At 39.3% G+C, this 20,533-nt stretch overlaps 1 protein-coding gene across 1 annotated transcript in view; it reads right to left on the bottom strand.

The window, feature by feature from the left end:
- Nucleotides 1-20,533, bottom strand: part of CSMD1 (CUB and Sushi multiple domains 1) — a 1,039,667-nt gene that overhangs the window by 87,958 nt on the left and 931,176 nt on the right. Inside the window, exon 48 of the mRNA XM_087856321.1 lies at nucleotides 15,573-15,758. Within this exon, the coding sequence (XP_087712447.1) occupies nucleotides 15,573-15,758 (186 nt within the window). The remainder of the gene's footprint in view (nucleotides 1-15,572; nucleotides 15,759-20,533) is intronic.

Genomic DNA, 20,533 nt, shown 5'->3' with positions numbered 1-20,533 from the left:
AGCCAGCTGGTTCTGTTGATCTGCTCTACTGTGCTCGTGGTTTCTAATTCATTGATCTCTGCTCTAATTTTGATCAATTGCTTTCTCGTGTGTAGATTAGGCCTGTTCTTCTGTTGCCGTTCCAGCTTCTTGAGGTGAGAATATTAAAACTACATTTTAGATTTTTCTATTCTTTTGAGTGAGGCTTGGATGGCTATGTATTTTCCCCTTAGGACTGCCTTTACAGTGTCCCATAGGTTTTGGACCATCGTGTTTTCATTCTCGTTGGTCTCCATAAATTGTTTAAATTGATTTTTGATTTCCTGGTTTATCGAATCATTCCTGAGCAGGATGGTTCTTAGTCTCCAAGTGTTTGAGTTTCTTCCAAATTTTTTTTCTTGTGGTTGAGTTCCAATTTCAAAGCATTGTGGTCTGAGAATATGCAGGGAATAATTTCAGTCTTTTGGTATCAGTTGAGACCTGTTTTGTGACCCAGAGCATGGTCTATTCTTGAGAATGTTCCATGGGCATTAGAATAGGATGAGTATTCTTCTGTTCTGGGGTGTAGTGTTCTATATATATTTATGAGGTCCAACTCGTTGAGTATGGCATTCAAAGCTCTTGTTCAACATCATTAGCCATCAGGGAAATTCAAATCAAAACCACACTAAGATACCACCTTATGCCAGTTAGAATGGCAAAAATTGACAAGGCAAGAAACAACAATTGTTGGAGAGGATGTGGAGAAAGGGGATCCCTCCTACATTGTTGGTGGGAATGCAAGTTGGTACAGCCACTCTGGAAAACAGTGTGGAGGTCCCTTAAAAAGTTAAAAATTGAGCTACCCTATGATCCAGCCATTGTACTACTGGGTATTTACCCCAAAGATACAGACGTAGTGAAGAGAAGGGCCATATGCACCCCAATGTTCATAACAGCATTGTCCACAATAGCTAAATCATGGAAGGAGCAGAGATGCCCTTCAACAGAGGACTGGATTAAGAAGTTGTGGTCCACATATACAATGGAATATTACTCAGCTATCAAAAAGAACGATTTCTCAACATTTGCTGCAACATGGACAGCACTGGAGGAGATAATGCTAAGGGAAATAAGTCAAGCAGAGAAAGACAATTATCATATGGTTTCTCTCATCTATGGAACATAAGAACTAGGAAGATCAGTAGGAGAAGAAAGGGATAAAGAAAGGGGGGTAATCAGAAGGGGGAATGAAGCATGAGAGACTATGGACTATGAGAAACAAACTGAGGGCTTCAGAGGGGAGGGGGGTGGGGGAATGGGATAGACTGGTGATGGGTAGTAAGGAGGGCACGTATTGCATGGTGCACTGGGTGTTATACGCAACTAATGAATCATCGAACTTTACATCAGAAACCAGGGATGTATGGTGACTAACATAATATAATAAAAAATGTTATTATAATAAAAAATGTTATTATAATAAAAAAAAAGAAGCCAGCTGGGAGGGAACGTGCATGTCTTCCCTAAGACTTACGAAGACAACGTGGAATTAGAGTCAGAAGCCAACATAAAGCAGTCTGAATGCCCCTGTGCTGAGAGTTTGAAAGAAAACACTCTTTACGAAATCGTCTTAGACTGGAATTCCCTGGGGTTTGGCCCATGCACCTGCCTGTCCTCCCCAGGTACCAGCAGCCACAGAGGGCTGCTAAGGACAGCTGCTGCTTCTGCAGACTTGTGTTCATGTCATGTTGTCCAAAAAGTCCCTTTCACGTTGTATCTGGACTTATATGTATAACTTTACACTAAGCTGACCCTCACAAAAGCACTGCAGTAGGAAAACTGGTGTTTTCATTGTTGGTTGTATTTTATAGATCAGCAAGTCAGCTCAGGCTCACTTCAACCAGGCTAGAATCCTCACCCGTGTCCTGCGTTTTATTTCTCTGACCCTGTTATTTCCTCTACCACTAGAAGCAATGCAAGAAAGTTGTGTTTCTTCGACACGTGACTAAAACAAGTGATGCCAGACAAGGTTTTCGGAATTAAATCAATGAGGACTCCGGACACACTGGCCTATGAATGTTGCATAAATAATAACATAATTTTCAAAAAATGTTTTAAAATGTTAGTTCATCTGGAAAATATAGTGAGAGAAAGCCTTCTGTTTACATAAATGTTACAAATCAGTTTCTGTAACAATTATAAGTGAATAAGTTGCCAGGTGTACTTTAGGGAAATTAAATATTTTCAATAAATATAGGCTGAAAAAATAAATTAAAAATGTGGATTTACTTGGCTTGGCAGAAAGTACACAATCTTCTGGTTTACCTTAAAAAAATAGGAAATACAGGGGCGCCTGGGAGGCTCAGTTGGTGAAGCGTCTACCTTCCACTCTGGTCATGATCCCGGAGTCCTGGGATCGAGCCCTGTGTTAAGCTCCCTGCTCAACAGGGATCTTGCTTCTCCTCCCTCTGCCCCTCCCCCTGTTGTGCTCTCTCTCTCACTCTCTCTCAAATAAATAAATAAAATCTCTTTAAGAAATAGGAAATATAGATTCTCTTCTGTCACCTTAAAGAAAACAACCCTCATGGAGCCATTTTCTTGTATTTTGACAAATTCCGGAGAACACCTGCTCCCGACCATTCCTAAGTATTTGACATAGTTCATAGCATTAAATGTTGACATGCTCGACAAAGTAAAAATCCCAAAATACTTCTCAAATCATCTAGCTGAAAGTACAGATAATACAAAGCTGTGCACACACACACACAAAGAAACACATTTTCTCTATCTTGTGAACATTTCAGTGACAACACAAAATATTTTGCATTGTACTTGAGAAATCCTAGCTTTTAATTTTACCATGAGAGACTCTGATTTATTATAGACTCATTCAGCCAGTGGCAAAGCAGGAAGACTAACAGTTGTTTTGTTTAGGATATTCAGACAATGACAGCATTCCACTATAAATAAAAGCCCTTCAGCCTCCCCACCCCCATAAATTACAGACACGTATCATAAATCTTTTGGGATATTCCAATCAGCCCCTACATGCAAGGATGTGACTGTCATTTCTTATTTAACAACAGATTTTCCCCCCTCATACTCAACGCAGTAAGTGCTTCTCATTACCAAGTTTAGTTCAAGCACATTTAATTAGATTTGTAGAATTACAATTAGATGCCATTGGAGTAAAATGATTTAATCAGCCTCGTAAATGTTCTTCCTACTCACATCTTCAGCGAGCTTTTGGCAAGTCATTAAGGATCTGTACTCACTGGATGGGGGAGGGAGAAGATGGTTTCTGTTCTGGAGCATTAGAAGCTGAAGAACACGCCTGCTTTGGCTTAGGTAAATAATGAACAAGAGGTCTTTGGGGGGAAGCACCATACAGAGATGGTGGAAATGCATTCCATACTCTCCAATGTCAACATTGCTCTGTGAGGAAGCCCTCCATAAAGACTGGATTGAGAGCATGGGATTCTTAAGGAAATAACTTGTTTTGGATTTTTGTTTTAAGCTCAGATTTTAATCAAATGCTTAGTGTGTGAGTTATTTAGAATAGGAGTAGCATGGGGCACCTGGGTGGCTCAGTTGGTTAAGCATCTGCTTTGGGCTCAAGTTGTGATCCCGGGGTCCTGGGATCCAGTCCTGCATCGGGCTCCCTGCTCATCGGGGAGTCTGCTTCTCCCTCTGCCTCGGCCCCTCCCCCTGCTTGGGCTTTTGAGCTCTCTCTCAATAAATAAATAAATCTTTAAAAAATAGAATAAGAGTTGTAAGTTAATAAAGAGTGAAATCATGGAGTTTTAAAAGCAAACTTCTAGCAGGTAATTTATGGGTCACCTGAGAGTGATCAGCTTTTCACCCTCAGACAAAAAATGTCCAAAACACTTTAAAGCTCTGACCTGTCCCCTCCCCAAGATTCCTGATTGCATCTAAATCCTCTGAACATTCTCACATTCTGGTCCTGAAATTGCCGGATTTCTTCTCATTCTGGTGACTACTGCCTTTTTCAATTACGAACTTTATACAAAAGCCTCTTGAGATCAGACATTTTTCTGCCCCAGTCTTCTTGTGATTTTGCTGGTATGTTAGTCTTAATAAATATATCTTAGGAGAGTTGGACCCTAGAGCATTTATATAACTAACTGTAGCTATGTCAAAAAACTGATATTCCAACTCTGTCCGTAGCTTAAAGGTAAACACCTTCCATGAAATCTGGTCTCAATAAGAAAACAAGACCAATATTGAATTAACCTTATCCATGCAGTGATAGTGGCAAATACTGTTCAGAATTTTTTTTTATAGCTCTATTATCTAGGTTCACTAGTGAGCTATTTTTTTAATAACCTAAATGGCTTACTTTTTAATTATACTAAATGAGTCTAAATGGACCCCTGGATGGGACGAAAACAGTGCTGCTAATCTAAGTATAGATTAATAATACAAAATCTTGGTATTTCACAATTTCATTTACTGTGCTTTCAACAAAGGGATCCACAGCATTGACATCACCAATGGCTCTCTTTTGGAAAGTCGGCTTTTCAGTTGATTCTAAACATCCCTCAAAGTTTCTTACTGTGGCTACGTGTCTTGTTTTTATTTGTTCATTTTATCAGCTCCCGCTTTCTAAGGTCATGGTTTCAGTGTGCGCTGAGAGCCAACACTGAGCTAGCTACTAGTCAGTTCCTATAATTAGGAACATCGTTAGAGTTTTTGTGGAAAGAAAATTGTTTGCTTAAAAATATTTTATGCATTTGCTTAGATATTCTTTCCCATTTCCCCTAATGGGAACTGTTTTAAATAAGAGTCTAACAATGTCTCCTGGGTAATTTGTAGGTTATGATGAACATGACCTTAAATCCTAAAATGATTGTATATATAACATAGTTAGTGCCATGAGAGCAGGGCCAGAGCCCTGCCTGAGGACCCCTGGGCTCTAAAACGGAAATAAACCATACAAACTAGGGATTGGTGTCTAAGCCAGTGGCCATTCATCTGATGTTAGCCTAATAGGAAATGCTGTATGAATGGATGGAGATACCTGCTTTATTGGTCAGATCCTCAATCTTTAATACTTTGGATACAGACCAGCGGAGATCTCAAGGGAGAAGATAAAAGACGAGTGGGCAGCCATGGATGCTTCCAGAAAGCTGGTGGTGCACGTTACTGTAGAAAGGATGAGGGAGGCGCAAGGGAAGCTGGTGCGTGAGACGGCATGGCCCTAGATTCAGTGCTGGGTGAAGAGTCAGTGGCATCCTCTGACTCTGTTGGCACTATGATGACGTCAGTACAGAACAAATAAGTTGTTCTTACCTACATTCCTTGTGCCAAGACTCCACGCATAAAGGTTCACACAGTGCATCATGACCATGCTTGAGAAGGAGCTAAACTGGGAAACTTGAAACCTGAAAACTGCCTTCTAGAGATGCTTAAATTGTTTCTAAATTCTTATAATTCCATTCATAATATCATACGTGGCATCAGGTTATTTTCTTTTTCAAAAAACTTCAGTATGGGTGACGGATTTGTGGAAACATTCTGTTTGGATGGTACATGACTGTAACATTTGAAGTAACCGGCATCACATCGTTCTGTGGGGAGATTTATTTCAAGAACTCATAGAGACAGAAATGTGTGTTAAGCTTCTTATCTTCCCATAACGTTAGGTTTAGAATCATCGTATGAAAGTTAAAATGTCAATATACTTATATTTAGTAAAATTAATAAACTTCATCGTTCAAAGGAACAGAATAGAATAATTATTAGTTATGTATAGAATACGCAGAATGATCTTTCAAGATTTTTTAAATATTTATTTATTTGACAGAGAGAGAGAGCACAAACAGGGGAAGCAACAGGCAGAGGGAAAGGAGAAGTAGACGCCCCACTGAGCAGGGAGCCCAAAGAAGAGCTCCATCCCAGGACCCTGGGATCATGACCTGAGCCAAAGGCAGACGCTTAACCAACTGAGCCAACCAGGCGCCCCTAGAATATGCAGAATGATCTTTAAAGTATTGTGTCCAATACATTAATTCCTCAAAACTATATATATATATATAAACCATATATATATGTATATATATGTGTGTGTATATATACATTTGTGTATATATATACATGTGTGTATATATGCATTTCAATAAGTGCATGCTTTTTCTGTGTCCGAACCAGGTGTAGAAGCATTTTGGAGCAAGACATGAGGAGCAGAGCCCTGGTCATCTGACAGCAGCCTGCCTGACCGGGCACACGTCTCAGGCTACTTGACTGGGAAAAGGCTCAACTATCCAGTTTAAAAGGGTGAAAACCTCTCATGTTCATGAGTCACTATGGTTACATGGCAGCAACTTAAAACACAATTGTGAAAGAAAATAGTTTCCTCACATCTTCTCTGACAGGGGCCATGCTAGTCACTCTGCAAGTACTTATAAAGATACAGCCATGAGCCAAATGGACAAACTGCCCCCGCCAAGTTTGTGTTCCTTAGAGAAGAAACTATAGTCACTAACATAGTCCAATTCTTAGGGACCATAAATGACCTACGTGAAACAAGACCCAGATTTACCACTGAGCATTTAAGTGCAAACTTTTCTTTCTCATGTTTATCACGGAGCCAAGGGGAACCTGTTCACAACTCCGGTTAAAGCACAAAACTCTGGACTAAGCCACGTTCAGAATCTTTGCAAATGAAATAAAAGAAGCAGAAAAATCATAGAGTAAAACGCAGCTCATCCTAAAGAAAAGGACTGAATCTAATCTGAAATGTTATGTAAACTCCGACAGAGCATCAGGAACCCAAAACGACATTTTCGATAACAATATCAAGTTTGCACGACCCTACTGTACAGCCGGAAAGCACTTCATCCCAGCAGAATGTACAGTAGCTCAGGTTGGGCACTACTTGGCGGCCCCCAGAAAGAGGCTTCTGCAGGCTGGCCACGGCGCCTCCTCGCCTTGCACAGAGCTGCCCGAACCTGTCCTGCAAAGTGATGAGCCCCGACATCAAGGAGCAGGACCCGGCCAAGCTTCTAGTAGACGTTTCATGACCTTGTGTAGGCTCACCTCACACATCAGAACCCTGCCAGAGGATGGATTCAGATCCACCTGCAGACTGTGTTCCTCAGCAGGAGACCTGGGACGACTCGGGCGGGCTGGACGTGGGGCAGCATGGCGCTAGGAGACTCTGCAGGGGTCTCCGGCCAATGTCGCCAGCTAAGGCTCTGAACTGACCTTCCGGTCCGGGCTATCTTTCCAAATCTTGTAACTAACATGCTTACTTGGGAGGTAGGGATAGATTCATGTCTCCTATCTCACACATAGACATTTCCTTTTCTTTTCCTTTTAGCTTTAATATGTTTTTTTTAAATACATACGCATATGATGATTACGTATTTAGATCAAGTGGGGACTGGACTTTTCTTCATTGGCTTTGCGAACGTCTTAACTGAAGTCCCTCATAAATGCACAGTGTAGGCAGGACGGGCCCTTCACAGCAGCCACAGGTGCAGAGCCTGGCGGCCAAGTGTGAAAGGGCCAGTGCCAGACAAACAGCCTCAGTCCCGACTCCACCAAGGTCCAACTGCACAACCTTGGGGGGGGGGGGTTCCACTTCTCGGGGTCTCTAGGCCCCATCTGTATGATGGGGATAGTAATAGTGCTTCAAAGGTCTGTTAAAGGACTCAAAGACCGAATGCATGCCAAATGCTTATGATGGTGCCTAGCACGTAGTGAAAACTCAATGATGCCAGAGAGAGAATTGATTTCATCACACAGGGGTTCAGGGACATGATTTAGGATAACACGATGTTTGTCAAGGTGCTAATGTATTCTATTCTGAAAATGGGGGCAATCAATAAAGACAACAATGTAAGCAATTTTTAGTCCATTTTCTAAGGGACTAAGTGGATAAATATATATCCCTAAAACATTTTATATGCAATATTCTTTTATTTTATTTTTTATAATATTTTTATTATATTATGTTAGTCACCATACAGTACATCCCTGGTTTTTGATGTAAAGTTCCATGATTCATTACTTGCGTACAACACCCAGTGCACCATGCACTACGTGCCCTCCTTACTACCCATCACCAGGCTTGCCCATCCCCCCACCCCCCTCCCCTCTGAAGCCCTCAGTTTGTTTCCCAGAGTCCACAGTCTCTCATGGAACAATATTCTTTTATATTTATAAGTGCCCATATGTGCATTACAGATATATAAATATATACATATATTTAATATAAATTTATACATATAAATATATGTACATATATTATATACATGTATTCATATGTGTGCATATAACATACACAAATATATACACATGTATTTGTACATGCATTGCACATGTATATGTGTATTATGTGTACATATATGTATAAATTTATTATATACAGATGAATGCATATGCATACATATATGTTGATGTATACATAGCTAGCTAGACAAGTAGCTAGATAATTTATTTATATATAATCTTGGCTTTTCTATGTTTGGGCTATTTACAGGTCATATAAAACTATTTGGTATGGCTTTAACTTGTTCTCCCTCTCCCAAAACACATAGACATTGCATTTGATCAGGTAACGTGCTCAGGGTGCCTGGCGCATAGTAGGTCTCTGGTAAATTGTCCATGACAAACTTGCTTCACTGACTAACACCTGCGATTGAAAAAGAAAATCTGTATATTGGGACTAGGACTTTGAATTCGTTTTTCATTAGAGGGCAATTTTAATGGTTTTCCTTTCTTCTAAATGCAAAGCACATTATGCTATCTATTCATCATATGGTCAAACTGTTAAACCCATACATTAATACCAATAGCCTCCTTCGTTCTATTATGCCACCGGCATGAATCCTATCTTCAATGATCCAAATCCAGGCTCAGTAAATAATTAAAATGAAAAGAAATGAGCTTCAGGCACCTGCCTTGGAGATCTGCCGGATGGGGCTGCACGCACACTGAAACAGTTATTTATTACAGCCTTTCCTTCCGTAAACCTGCCACCACACCAACTGATTTTATTTACCATTTACATTTACTATGTATCAGAGCGGAAGAGTTTCTGTTCTCCTAAGAGTCAGGTACTGATCTACATAGAACTGCAGTCAGTAAAGAAAGAAAACTGTGTCATGCCAACTAAGTACACAGAGGAACTCGCCCGGGGGAAATACGCATTTCAGAGTTCCACAGTCACCAAATTTTCTGACTCCGAGATAAAGTTTTATGTTTACTCTGTGCAATTTCTTTAATTTCAGTTAAGCGAAGAAAACACCACCCCATCAAGATTAAATTGTTTTTCACGATCTTTTTTTTTTTAAAACAAATGTATTTTATTTTTTTTGTTATAATAATTTTTATTATATTATGTTAGTCACCATACAGTACATCCCTAGTTTTTGATGTAAAGTTTTTCAATCTTTGAATACCAAAGAACTTAAACAAAATGTCCATTTCTCCCTTTTATAAAATCTAACAGACAATAGGGAGACAAGAAATACCTGAAAGTTTCAAATGATAGAAAATTTGGGGTTGATTTTCTATTTTGTTACAAAAACTCTATGTATTGTCTGTGTTACTGAATAGCAGTATCAATAAAAGCTTTAAAATGCAAATTGGCTTTTTCCCATTTCACAACCATTCAAATGAACATACTATAACTTCTTTATCCTGGGATCCTCATTTGTATGTAAGAAATAATTTTGTGATTTATTTTTTAATTGTAACTTTAAAGCAATGGTCCGTTTACAATATGTATTTTGAGGCAGAAAAATTCAAAAGCATGTATAAATCGGGCCACATTCTGTGTGTAATATAACGTTTCACATAGGCACAGAAGAGTGCTCTTAATTGATGTAACATTCGGCTTCGCACTGCCAAAGGCCTCTCATTCCTGATTTTTCTAGAAAATTATAGACGTGAATGTACCTCATCCTTGAAGTCATTTGGTTCCACTACATAGCCTCAAATGAAAGGTGGCTCCCTCACCATCAGCTAGCTAATGCTTCCCAGAATGAATTACATGCTGGGCTGTATAGCAGCACCTCTCTTCCTGTCTCTGGGCTCAGTTTTATCACACACGAGACTCACAAGCCATGAGATTCCTAGGGGCAGAAGGGAATAAAAGTTGGGAGCAGGAGCTTTCTCCCTAGGTTTCGTGGAACCAAATCCCCATTGGTCGCTTATTGCGTCTGTGACACCGACCGACTTTCCCAACCAATCCCTCTGAGGTTCTCATCTGTCCAGTGGGACAACTGCATAGAGTTAAACAGGGCAATTTGTGTCAAGTTTTTGGAATCCAGCTTGGAAGATAATAGGGTGTCCAGGACTGGTCTTAAAAGAGTGATTAATCGGGGTGCCTGGTGGTTAAGCTCTGACTCCTGATTGCGTGGGGCTCGATCTCAGCATCTTCTCCCTGTCTCTGCCCCTTCCCTTGCACAGAGCTTTGAATTCACACTGCAGTACAGCGGAGCACCTCCCCAGGCAGGTCCTGGGAGTGTCACACAATTCTTGCTTTCAAAATGCCCAAAGCACCCAACCCATCAGTGTCACCATAGAGCTTTCCCTGGGGCAACAGGGGACCTCCAACACGGCGGGTTCAGTGCAATGAAATACTTCCCTCAGTGTTTTTACAATGACCAATCACATTTACTCGGTTGCAAATTGTGGATTTGATCTATTTCAGTTATTTGCTTCTCATTACATCAGTAAGATAAGAAAAGCAATACTTTCCCTACTAGATTGTTATTATAATTGAATGATGTAAAGCACAGACACGTTTGACGTGGTCCAATGTCTATAGTGACCATTCAAGAAACTGGTCCGCTTATTACCACTATTTCCCGGGACCATGCACTCATCCCAGCAAAATGCCACCTCCTCTGTAAAGGCTGGTCCCAGCCTGAGCATCCGTGGGACCCCATCAACATCTAATCTCTTCCCTATTCTGATTGCATCAGCCATTTGTCTAAGGTCCTTGCACTTGTGGATTCCAAAGGGCAAAGGCTTATCTCATCAATCTTCTTGTGCCAGTAGTTGTAAGCCAGAGGTCCTCACAAAGCCCGGGTCACCCAACGCTGGGTGGATGAGCTAGGCATGTACAGCACCTCCCCATACCAGCCGTTTCTTTGGCTCCCTGTGCCCACTGGGGTATCTCACCCACTTTTTCCATGGGATCCAAGGCATTTTGTCCACTTCCCTCTTTTGGAAATGCTCTGCCTCTTTCTTTCTTTCTTCCCAACTAAGGAGTTAGAAAGCTATGTTGTGCCTCTTTTCCTCCTAATTCTGGCATAGTTGGCTCTTTATGTTGGAGTTTTATGATGGCGACCCATTTATTGCCAATTAGAAACCACTTGCATTGGCATTCTGGAGACCAAGCTGTAGAACAGGGCTAAAAATCTGGGTGTGCATAATCGCTTAGCCCAATGAGGTGTGGCCTTAACACTTGAATATGGCTCATACATAAAAAATAGTTTGCGCTTACAGGCAAGGCATTCTGTGCGGCACGTGTTCAGGATGAAATAATTCAACATTGCAGTGACATACTAATGGTTCTCGCTCACTGCATCAATCTGGGAGGTAAAAGGCACATATGCAAGGAAGCTTCCAACTAACCCAAAGATAATGTCTTGTTAAAATAAAATGCAAAAAAAAAAATGCTACTGAGACTATATGTCTGTGATCCCCAATAAGCTGGATTATCTTTAGGAAAAATGATGGCTTTAAAGCTTTCCCTATAGCTTTAAAAATTATGTAAGTAATCTGTGTCCATCAGGGCATTTTTACTAAAATCAGTTATGTCCCTAGAACTGTTTGCAACCAAAAACAAGACTGATTTTGTAGGAAAATGTAAAATATTCTTTTGGTTAAGTTTCCAAATTGTTGCATTCATATTAAACACATTTTTTTTAAAAAGTGTCATTTTATATTCTGTTTTAACCAAATAAAAACAAAAGTGTGAAGTCACTGTGGTACTGGAAAAAAAAAAAAAGACACATAGATTGATGCAGCAGACTATTAAGCCCAGAAATAGATCCCCAAACACATAGTAAACTGATCTTTGGCAAAGGAGCAAAAAGCAATACAAATGGAGCAAAGATAGACTTTCAACAAATAGCACTAGAACAACCAGATGTCCTCATGCCAAGATGAAGACAGGCATAGACCTTACACCTGTCACGAAAATGACTTTAAAATGGACCAAAGACCCAAATGTGAAGTATAAAACTCCTAAAAGGTAACATAGGAGAAAATCCAGACCCTTAATTGGGGGGATAACTGTATAAAGACAACACCAAAGGCATGTTCCATGAAAGAACTAATTGATAACTTGTCCTCCATTGAAATTGAAAACTCCTGCTCTGTGAAAGACACCATCAAGAGAAGGAGAAGACAAGCCACAGACTGGGAGGAAATGCTTGGAAAAGGGGTCTCTGATTAAGGACTGGTAGCCAAAACATCCAAAGAACTCTTAAAACTCAACAATAAAGTGAACATCTTGATGAAAAGTGGGCAAAAGCCCTACATATAAGCCTCATCAAAGAAGGTAGACCAATGACAAAAAGCACATGAAAAGATGCTCTACAGCATAGGTCAGCAGGGAAGTGCAAATCACAACAAGGAGATACCCCCACCCATGCGTTAGAACGGCTAAGATCCCCACCACCGATGGCACCAAATGCTGACGAGGCTGTGGAGCAACAGGAACTCTCACTCGCTGGGGGGGAATGCAAAATGGCGCAACCACTTTGGAAAACTAAACATACCCTTACCATACGACCCAACAATCATACTTCCTGGTATTTATTCAAAGGAGTTGAAAAAGTATACCCACATAAAACCTGCACCCGAATGCTTAGAGTAGCTTTACTCATAAGAGCCAACACTTGGAAGTAACCAAGCTGTCCTTCAGTAGGGGAATGGATAAACTTTGGTCCACCCAGACAACAAAATAAAATGTAGCACCATAAAGGAATGAGCTATCAAGCCATGAAAAGACATAGAGAAAGCCTAAATGCATGTCACTAAGTGAAAAAAAAAACAAACAAACCCACAACAGTCTGAAAAGGCTGCATAGTGTATGATTCCAACTATATGGCATTCTGGGAAAGGCAACACTATGGAGACAGGGGAAAAGATCAACACCTGGGTACTAGGCATTGAGGGGGGCAGAGTGGGGGGGGCAGATAACAGGCAGAGCACAAAGATTTTTAGGGCAGAGAAAATATCTGTATGATACCATAATGGTGGATATATGTATTTATCCATTTGTCCAAGCCTACAGAATGTATGATGCCAAGAGTGAACCCCGATGTAAGCTCTGAGCTTTGGGTGATAATGATGTATCAAGATAGGCTCATCACTTGTAACGAATGAACCTCTCCATCTGTTGGTGGGGAATGTTGATAATGGGGGGGGGGAGGGAGTATATCGGAAATCTCTGTACTTCCTGCTTATTTTTGCTACAAACCTAAAGTTGTTCTAAAAGACAAAGTCTATTTTAAAAAATGATGTGAGAATAAAAATGACATTTACATCATTTACACAGTTACCTTGTCATTTATCAGGTCTCTCTCAGACACTATACACATTTTAAATGGCTTTGCCTTTAAAACCTAGCACATAGTTGACATTTTAAGCATAGCACCCAGAGAACTTAAAACAAAAAATCACTGATGTGTTTTCCATCCAAGACTAGTTAACTCAGGATCTCAGAGAGTCAGACCTGGACATTAGTAATATTTAAAGCTCCCTACATGACTTTATGCGTAACCAGGGTGCTGAATCACTGGCATAACGAAAAGGGCACTGGATTTAGAACTGGAGAGAATGGAATTCAACCTGAACTCTGCAGACTAGTGGCTTTTACTTCATTGGGAAGGTCCTGTGCGTCCTCCCTTTTCAGAACTGTCAGGAGATTTAGAGATAAGCTATTTGAAATGTATGGTCCATAGTAGACACTTTACATTGACAAGGATTATTCACCACAACCTCTAAGCTGTGTGCAAAGTGAGCGGTGTCTTAAACACATAGGCAATTGTTCTCATTATAAAGAGCCCAGGGGCGCCTGGGTGGCACAGCGGTTAAGCGTCTGCCTTCGGCTCAGGGCGTGATCCCGGCGTTATGGGATCGAGCCCCACATCAGGCTCCTCTGCTATGAGCCTGCTTCTTCCTCTCCCACTCCCCCTGCTTGTGTTCCCTCTCTCGCTGGCTGTCTCTATCTCTGTCAAATAAATAAGATCTTTAAAATAAAAAAAAAGAAGTTAATCCTTGAATGATTCCTACAAACTTTATAAAATAAAATAAAATAAAAAAAGAGCCCAAAACATAGTGTTATTGCCATGTGTGGGGTTAGGCTCTCATTTTGAGAGAATGATTTTATCTAGGATTGAACTTAAAAACCTACCGATGTATCTTATTATTCTAGCTTCCTGTACTATTCTTAATTATAATAAAATAATACTTTATTAAATAAAAAAGTGGGAAATATTACTATTGTCTCCATTGTATCTCACTGCCTCTCAGGAAAAGCAATAATTATCTGCAAAATAAAATAAATAAATAGATGAAAATGATCATAGGAAAAACAAGAACTATGGAGGAAAGTCAATTATTTCTGTAAACATTAATGTGTTCATAGATAAGAAGTTTAAATAATTTTAACACAACCAAAATACTACACACAAAAAGAGGTCAATAAACTAGTTTTATAATTGAAGATCATGTGGAAACATTTTTCAAATATCACAAGAGTGAAAATAGTTTATGCAGAAATATTATATAGTTTTTAATTTTTAGAAACCAGGTAGTTAGATGATTTCCAGTTTGAGGCTAGTTTTGATATAGATACAAAGAAAATCGTGGTGTACCTTATGCATGCGCGTGCGTGTGTGTGTGTGGTGTGTGTGTGTGTGTGTGAACTTTTGCTCTCTTTGGCTCTGCATTATGGACTTAATTATTATTTTTTAAGACTACAGTTCCAGCATGGGCCCAAACTTCTGACACTTACAAGGATATAATTATATACCATCAAGAGCTTTCCAGAAAACCTACTCTTCACAAATCAGTGACTCATTTAAGGAGCACCAATGTATTACGTAGAGTAGGTGAGACACAGAGAAGCAAGGCACTACCTTTAACCTCGAGGAATTTATAAAGAGGTGGGAGGTGAATAGGAAACTCAGGTTGAATTATGTCTTAATATTTTGCATAGACTGCTATCGCCAGGCTACGTGTCTCAATATCCTCTCGAATTCATCTAACCAAACTGAAAGTGACAGCATGGTTGAGGTTTGCTGTATAAATCATACAGCCTAGATCCTAACATGACAGTGTGATTCTATTTGACCAACTTTCAAGAAGGATGAGCTTATCTTATATGGTTGGAGCATTTTCTGTGGAATAGATTGATTTTATTTTTTTATCTTTTTTTTTTTAATTTTTTTTTTAGCATTCTCAAACGTAGATTGGCTCTACTATTACCACAATGCAAGCGACCAAGGCCTCACATGCTGTGGAAGAGGGTCTCCACGCTTTGGAATCTGGAGTTCTCACCCATGAATCTCACTCCAAATTAAATCGGCCAAGACGTGCAAAGGCCCTGGAACACTCACGTTTACACGTGGGGGGCTTCCCTGTGTTGTTCCATAATCCGTCTTCCCGACACACGGCGGCTGCTTGCTGGCCAGCTTCTAGCTGAAAGCCCTCATTACATTCATACGTCACTTTACTATCCAACGCGAACTCGTTGCCCATAAATGAACCGTTCCCCGGGGACTCGGGGATGCCACAGGACACAGCTGGAAAGAAATGGCAGAAATGCAGTTATTCTTACAAGACTTTATGGTATTTCCTTGTTCGGTTCCTACTGTTCCTCTCCAGTGCAGAGACAAACTGTTAAATATTTATATTTCTAATGTGTAGGATAAGGGACACATTTTCAAAGTCTTAAGGCTCTTGAGGGTTAAGGAGAAGCCATGGAAAACTGCTCAGAATAAAATGCCTGTGTGATTATGATCCCAGAAGCTAAGTCTGACTGCTGTCAAACCGTTTAAACACACTGAGGTGTGTTCTCAGATGGCCAGGCTCGGTGCCTCCCACTTCATTCACTATTGCAAAGAAAGGACGGAACAGCAGCTTTACCATCACAAAATCTACTGACGCCTTAGTGCTGAGATTTCTCAGGAATCACAGCTGAAGTCAACGGTCTAACCTCCCCTCGTGTGCACCTTCCCCTCCCGCCATGACTGGTTTTCCTTAAAGCACCAGGCAGTGCTAATAAAAGGCAAATGACTTAGCCAAGATGATCAATGCTTCTATGATCATCTTATCTGTTATCTTATAAAATACCTATCAGAACACAGGCCCTTGAGGAACTAAAATCCAGGAGGAGAAAGGGAGGGTACTTAAAGCAGAGAGCTCAGTCCTACAGGTGCTAAGCAAGCCTGTTCTCAGTGTTGAGGCCACATAAGAAAGTGGCATGAAGGAAGCAGATATGTTTTAAAGACAAGGAAGATGAAGGGAGAGTTCCGTGTAAACACTCCCTTCTTCAATTTCCTAGCTCTGATCCAGACTTACCTACTATGAGACATAAAGAAACAAAGCAAAACAAAACAAACAAACAAAAAAACACCTCTCAAGTAACATGACTGTAAGTTACAATAAAGAAACAAAATAGTAAGGTAGGACAAAGAGATGGAGAGTTATTCCCAATGACACATACCAAATTCAGGTGTCCTTGTCAAAGAGAAGTTCCCAATAACTAAAGTAATGGCCTTCCTTTACCCAATGAATATTTAATATATTATTCACCTTATGGATTTTAAATTTGGGTCATTTAAAAATGTTTCCACATTGATTCCAATGAGAAAACACATGTAGCATGTTAGAGCTGGAAGAATAGGTTGAACGACTTTATATGAACTTATAGTTTTACAGATAAGGAAAACTGAGGGTCAGAAGGAGAAAACGACTTGCCTAGGGTATCAGAACGACTATGTGTAGAACATGGGGCCACAGAGCAGACCTGTGACTCCCAACTGAGACCACCTTCTAATTCTACAAGAGCCCACTAAACTACCTGTGGTTCCCTCTGAGTCTTCTGGTTGTTGTTCTTTGTTTCTTTAGCACGATCTTCAATAAATGCAATGGAAAATTATCATAGAGATAAAAAAAAATTTTTAATGTAGTGGCTGATAAAGATCAAACCTCTGGAAAGTCCAAGTACTCAAGTTTCTCTTGCGCTTACATGTCTAATCAGCTATTTCAACCACCTAAAAAAATACATATGCAGAGTGTGTGTGTGTGTGTATATATATATATGAAAATACATACATATGTTTATATATATATATATATATATATATATATATATATATATATATATTTGAAGCATACTATAATAAATATTTGCAGTAGGTAGAGGATAAAAACTTGGACATATAGACATGATTCTGGACAAAGTACTTAAAATAATTAGTAACCTCTGGCTTTCCAAAGCTATTGCTTTATTGAGGCAATGTATCAAGGAATTGCAAAATGTTCATCTTAATTTATTGAATGCAGTGAATGTCCTTTGCAATTGGATCTCTTGGGATCACCAATCTCTTGTCTCTTCACCAATTCCTCTTGGATTTTTTTTATAATAATATTTTTTTATTATTTATGTTAGTCACCATACAGTACATCCCTAGATTTTGATGTAAAGTTTGATGATTCATTAGTTGCGTATATCACCCAGTGCACCATGCAATACGTGCCCTCCTTACTACCCATCATCAGCCTATCCCATTCCCCCACCCTCCTCCCCTCTGAAATCCTCAGTTTGTTTCTCAGAAATAATCATTTGTTCATTCTTGCAAACCTAAATTTCTCTCCTGCTCGCTGAAGCATGCCCGGTGTCCAGCTACTTTCTAGCTCTTGTTCAGAGTAAGCACCAAATGAAATGACATTTCTTTGGCAGGTGACATTCTACAGACACCCATGAAAGCCTACCTTAAAGGGATTCATATGCTGGAGGCCAAAAAAGAAACGCTTTCTGACTACTTCTCCTAAATCTGAAAGCTTATTTCACACATGAACCCTGATTCCAAGGACTTAAGGAGACCCACTTTCTGTCATCTGAACAACAACTGGGAATCTGTATTTGGCCTTGAGCTATGGGTTTTAGCCTCTCTAGACTGTCTTAACAGTAGGCTGTTTGGCGGGGCTTAAAATAAAGGTTGGCAATCAATCAACCACGACATCCTCACACTTCTGATTTAATGAAGATAAATGGTATAATCCTAACAAACTTAGAAATTTAGGTTCATGGGATAAAGGAACCTCCCACTAACATCTAGTATTGACTCATTCATTCATTCCTTCCAAAACTTTTGTATGATTACTAGGTGGCAGATATTCTTTAGAGCACTTTTTAAATGTCAATGAGCTAAATGCATGTGACTTTCAAAGTATGCGGTAGGTTCTTACTTTTATTATAGCTAAATGGAATAAATCTTCATTTTTTTAAAAATTATACTAATATAGCATTATATTTCCCAGACAACCTAGGCAAATGACCACATAATTATCCTTTAAAATTATCTTCTGTCAAAGAACACAGACTTTAAAGTCATATTTCTGTATTAGTTCTTGTCCCTGACATTTGCCAGCTCTATGATTTTAGTTAAAAGACTTAATAAATGTTGTCTCATTGCTTTCAGGTTAATAATGGCCACCTCAGAGGTAATTGTGCAGAGTCAATGATAATGTATACAGAACAACTACCACTGGGTTTATACAATGTAGGCATTCAATAAATAAGAAAGCATTATTATTAGTAGTAGTAGTTATATATACAATCATCATTTATACTTATTTCTTTTCCAAAGAAAAATACGAGTTGCAAGGATTAACTCCTGTAATCTATTTATTAAAGAGGGCAAAGAGGAAATCAGTAGTAATTTCTATTACATATCTCATGAGCTATTCAACATTTTGGCTTCAGATACATAAATGGAAGAGCTACTCCACTGTCCCGTGTCCTATTCTTCTTTTATAATATGAACCCTACTTGGGATTTTTTCTTTATGTATTTAAGACCAAACAATAGTCACTGTTGTCTCTGTAGGTTTAAACACTTCTCTGATTTTTTCCAACTTCTTTAAATGATTGTTCCCTATAACTTACAATGGCTCCTATTCTTTCTGCTATCTGTCCAAGTTTCAACACTGTACCATTTGTTTTGCTTTCTTTTCTTTTTTTTTTTCTTTCTCTTTTTTCTTTTTTTTCCCTTCAATGAGCTAAGTGATTCTTGGGCTTTGATTATTGCCTTAGGCTGATGATTCCCATGGCTTGATACTCACTCGGTCCACTTGAGCAATGCCCACATCTCAAGCTAAATGTGTGCAGGTCCTGGGGTTGTCACCTGACCTTCACTGTAGCTGACCTGACAAACTTTCTCCCAGTCAGTCAGGTCAGAATCTTTCACTCACTTCTTTCTTTACACAGCCCTGATTTGTTTGGTGACTAAGTGTTGTCCACTCATTTAAACATCTGCTTCATACTCTATCAGTATCCTATCTCATATCCTATTATCTCAAAATGGAATGTCTACCTTTTCATTATCTGGCCCCCACTCATAAGGCTAAGGCAAACCCAGAGGCAGATCAATCACCCATACTGTAAAGCCTGGAATAAAAATAGTATCCTGCAGTAGAGATTCCTATGGTTTGGTTAAGGTAAGAGATATGTTTAAGTAAAAATGTCTGAAACAGGATATGCAAGAAACCTGATAGGTACCAAGTTTATAACCAAAAAACTTAGTTGAACATCACATACAAAAGGAGCATAACCAAAAATGAAGGACCACTGATAAGCTCAGGAACAAGAGCCCATGAAATGCTCTGTAAAGAATAAGATGTGCTAAGAGGGACAGAAGAGGACCTGCATTGCAAGAGAACAATGCAAATCCCTCATACATTCCGTCTAAAGCATAATGAGGAACGATGCAGTGACATAGCCAGTGTCTCAAATGTAGACAATGGATTTGAGGGGTTATAAGTATACAATTTAAGCATATAAGAATTTTCTATTAATTAAAATATATGTACATGCATGTCACTTTATATATATATACACATATAAAAATTAATTAAGAATTCTAATATAAGAGGGCACTCAGTCAGTTAAGCGTCTGCCTTCGGCTCAGGTCATGATCTTGGGGTCCTGGGATTAAGTCCCACTTTAGTTCCCTGTCTGTGGGGAGTCAGCTTCTCCCTCTCCCTCTCCCTCTGTGGTCTCCCTCTCTCTTTCTCCTAAATAAATAAATATATATATATATATATATATATATATATATATATATATATATATATATAAAATCTTTTAAAAAAAGAATTCTAATAGAAGAATATTCCAAATTGCCATCTATATTTTGGTTCTACTTTAAAATATTTGTGCCTGAATTTGTTTTGTGTTTATAATCATGTTGTAGCCAAGTAACAGTGAATTTGGTATAGTCTAATAAGAAAGGCATCAGAGGCAGATAATATAGAAATCATGTCACTTATTATTCACTACAAGCCTATTAGAT

Source organism: Ursus americanus, chromosome 27 (assembly GCF_024610735.1).
Source record: "Ursus americanus isolate L20-20 chromosome 27, mUrsAme1.1.p, whole genome shotgun sequence".
In the NCBI taxonomy this organism is placed as follows: Eukaryota; Metazoa; Chordata; class Mammalia; order Carnivora; family Ursidae; genus Ursus; species Ursus americanus.
Note: the sequence above shows the minus strand (reverse complement) of the source record. Positions and strands in the feature narration are given on the sequence as shown.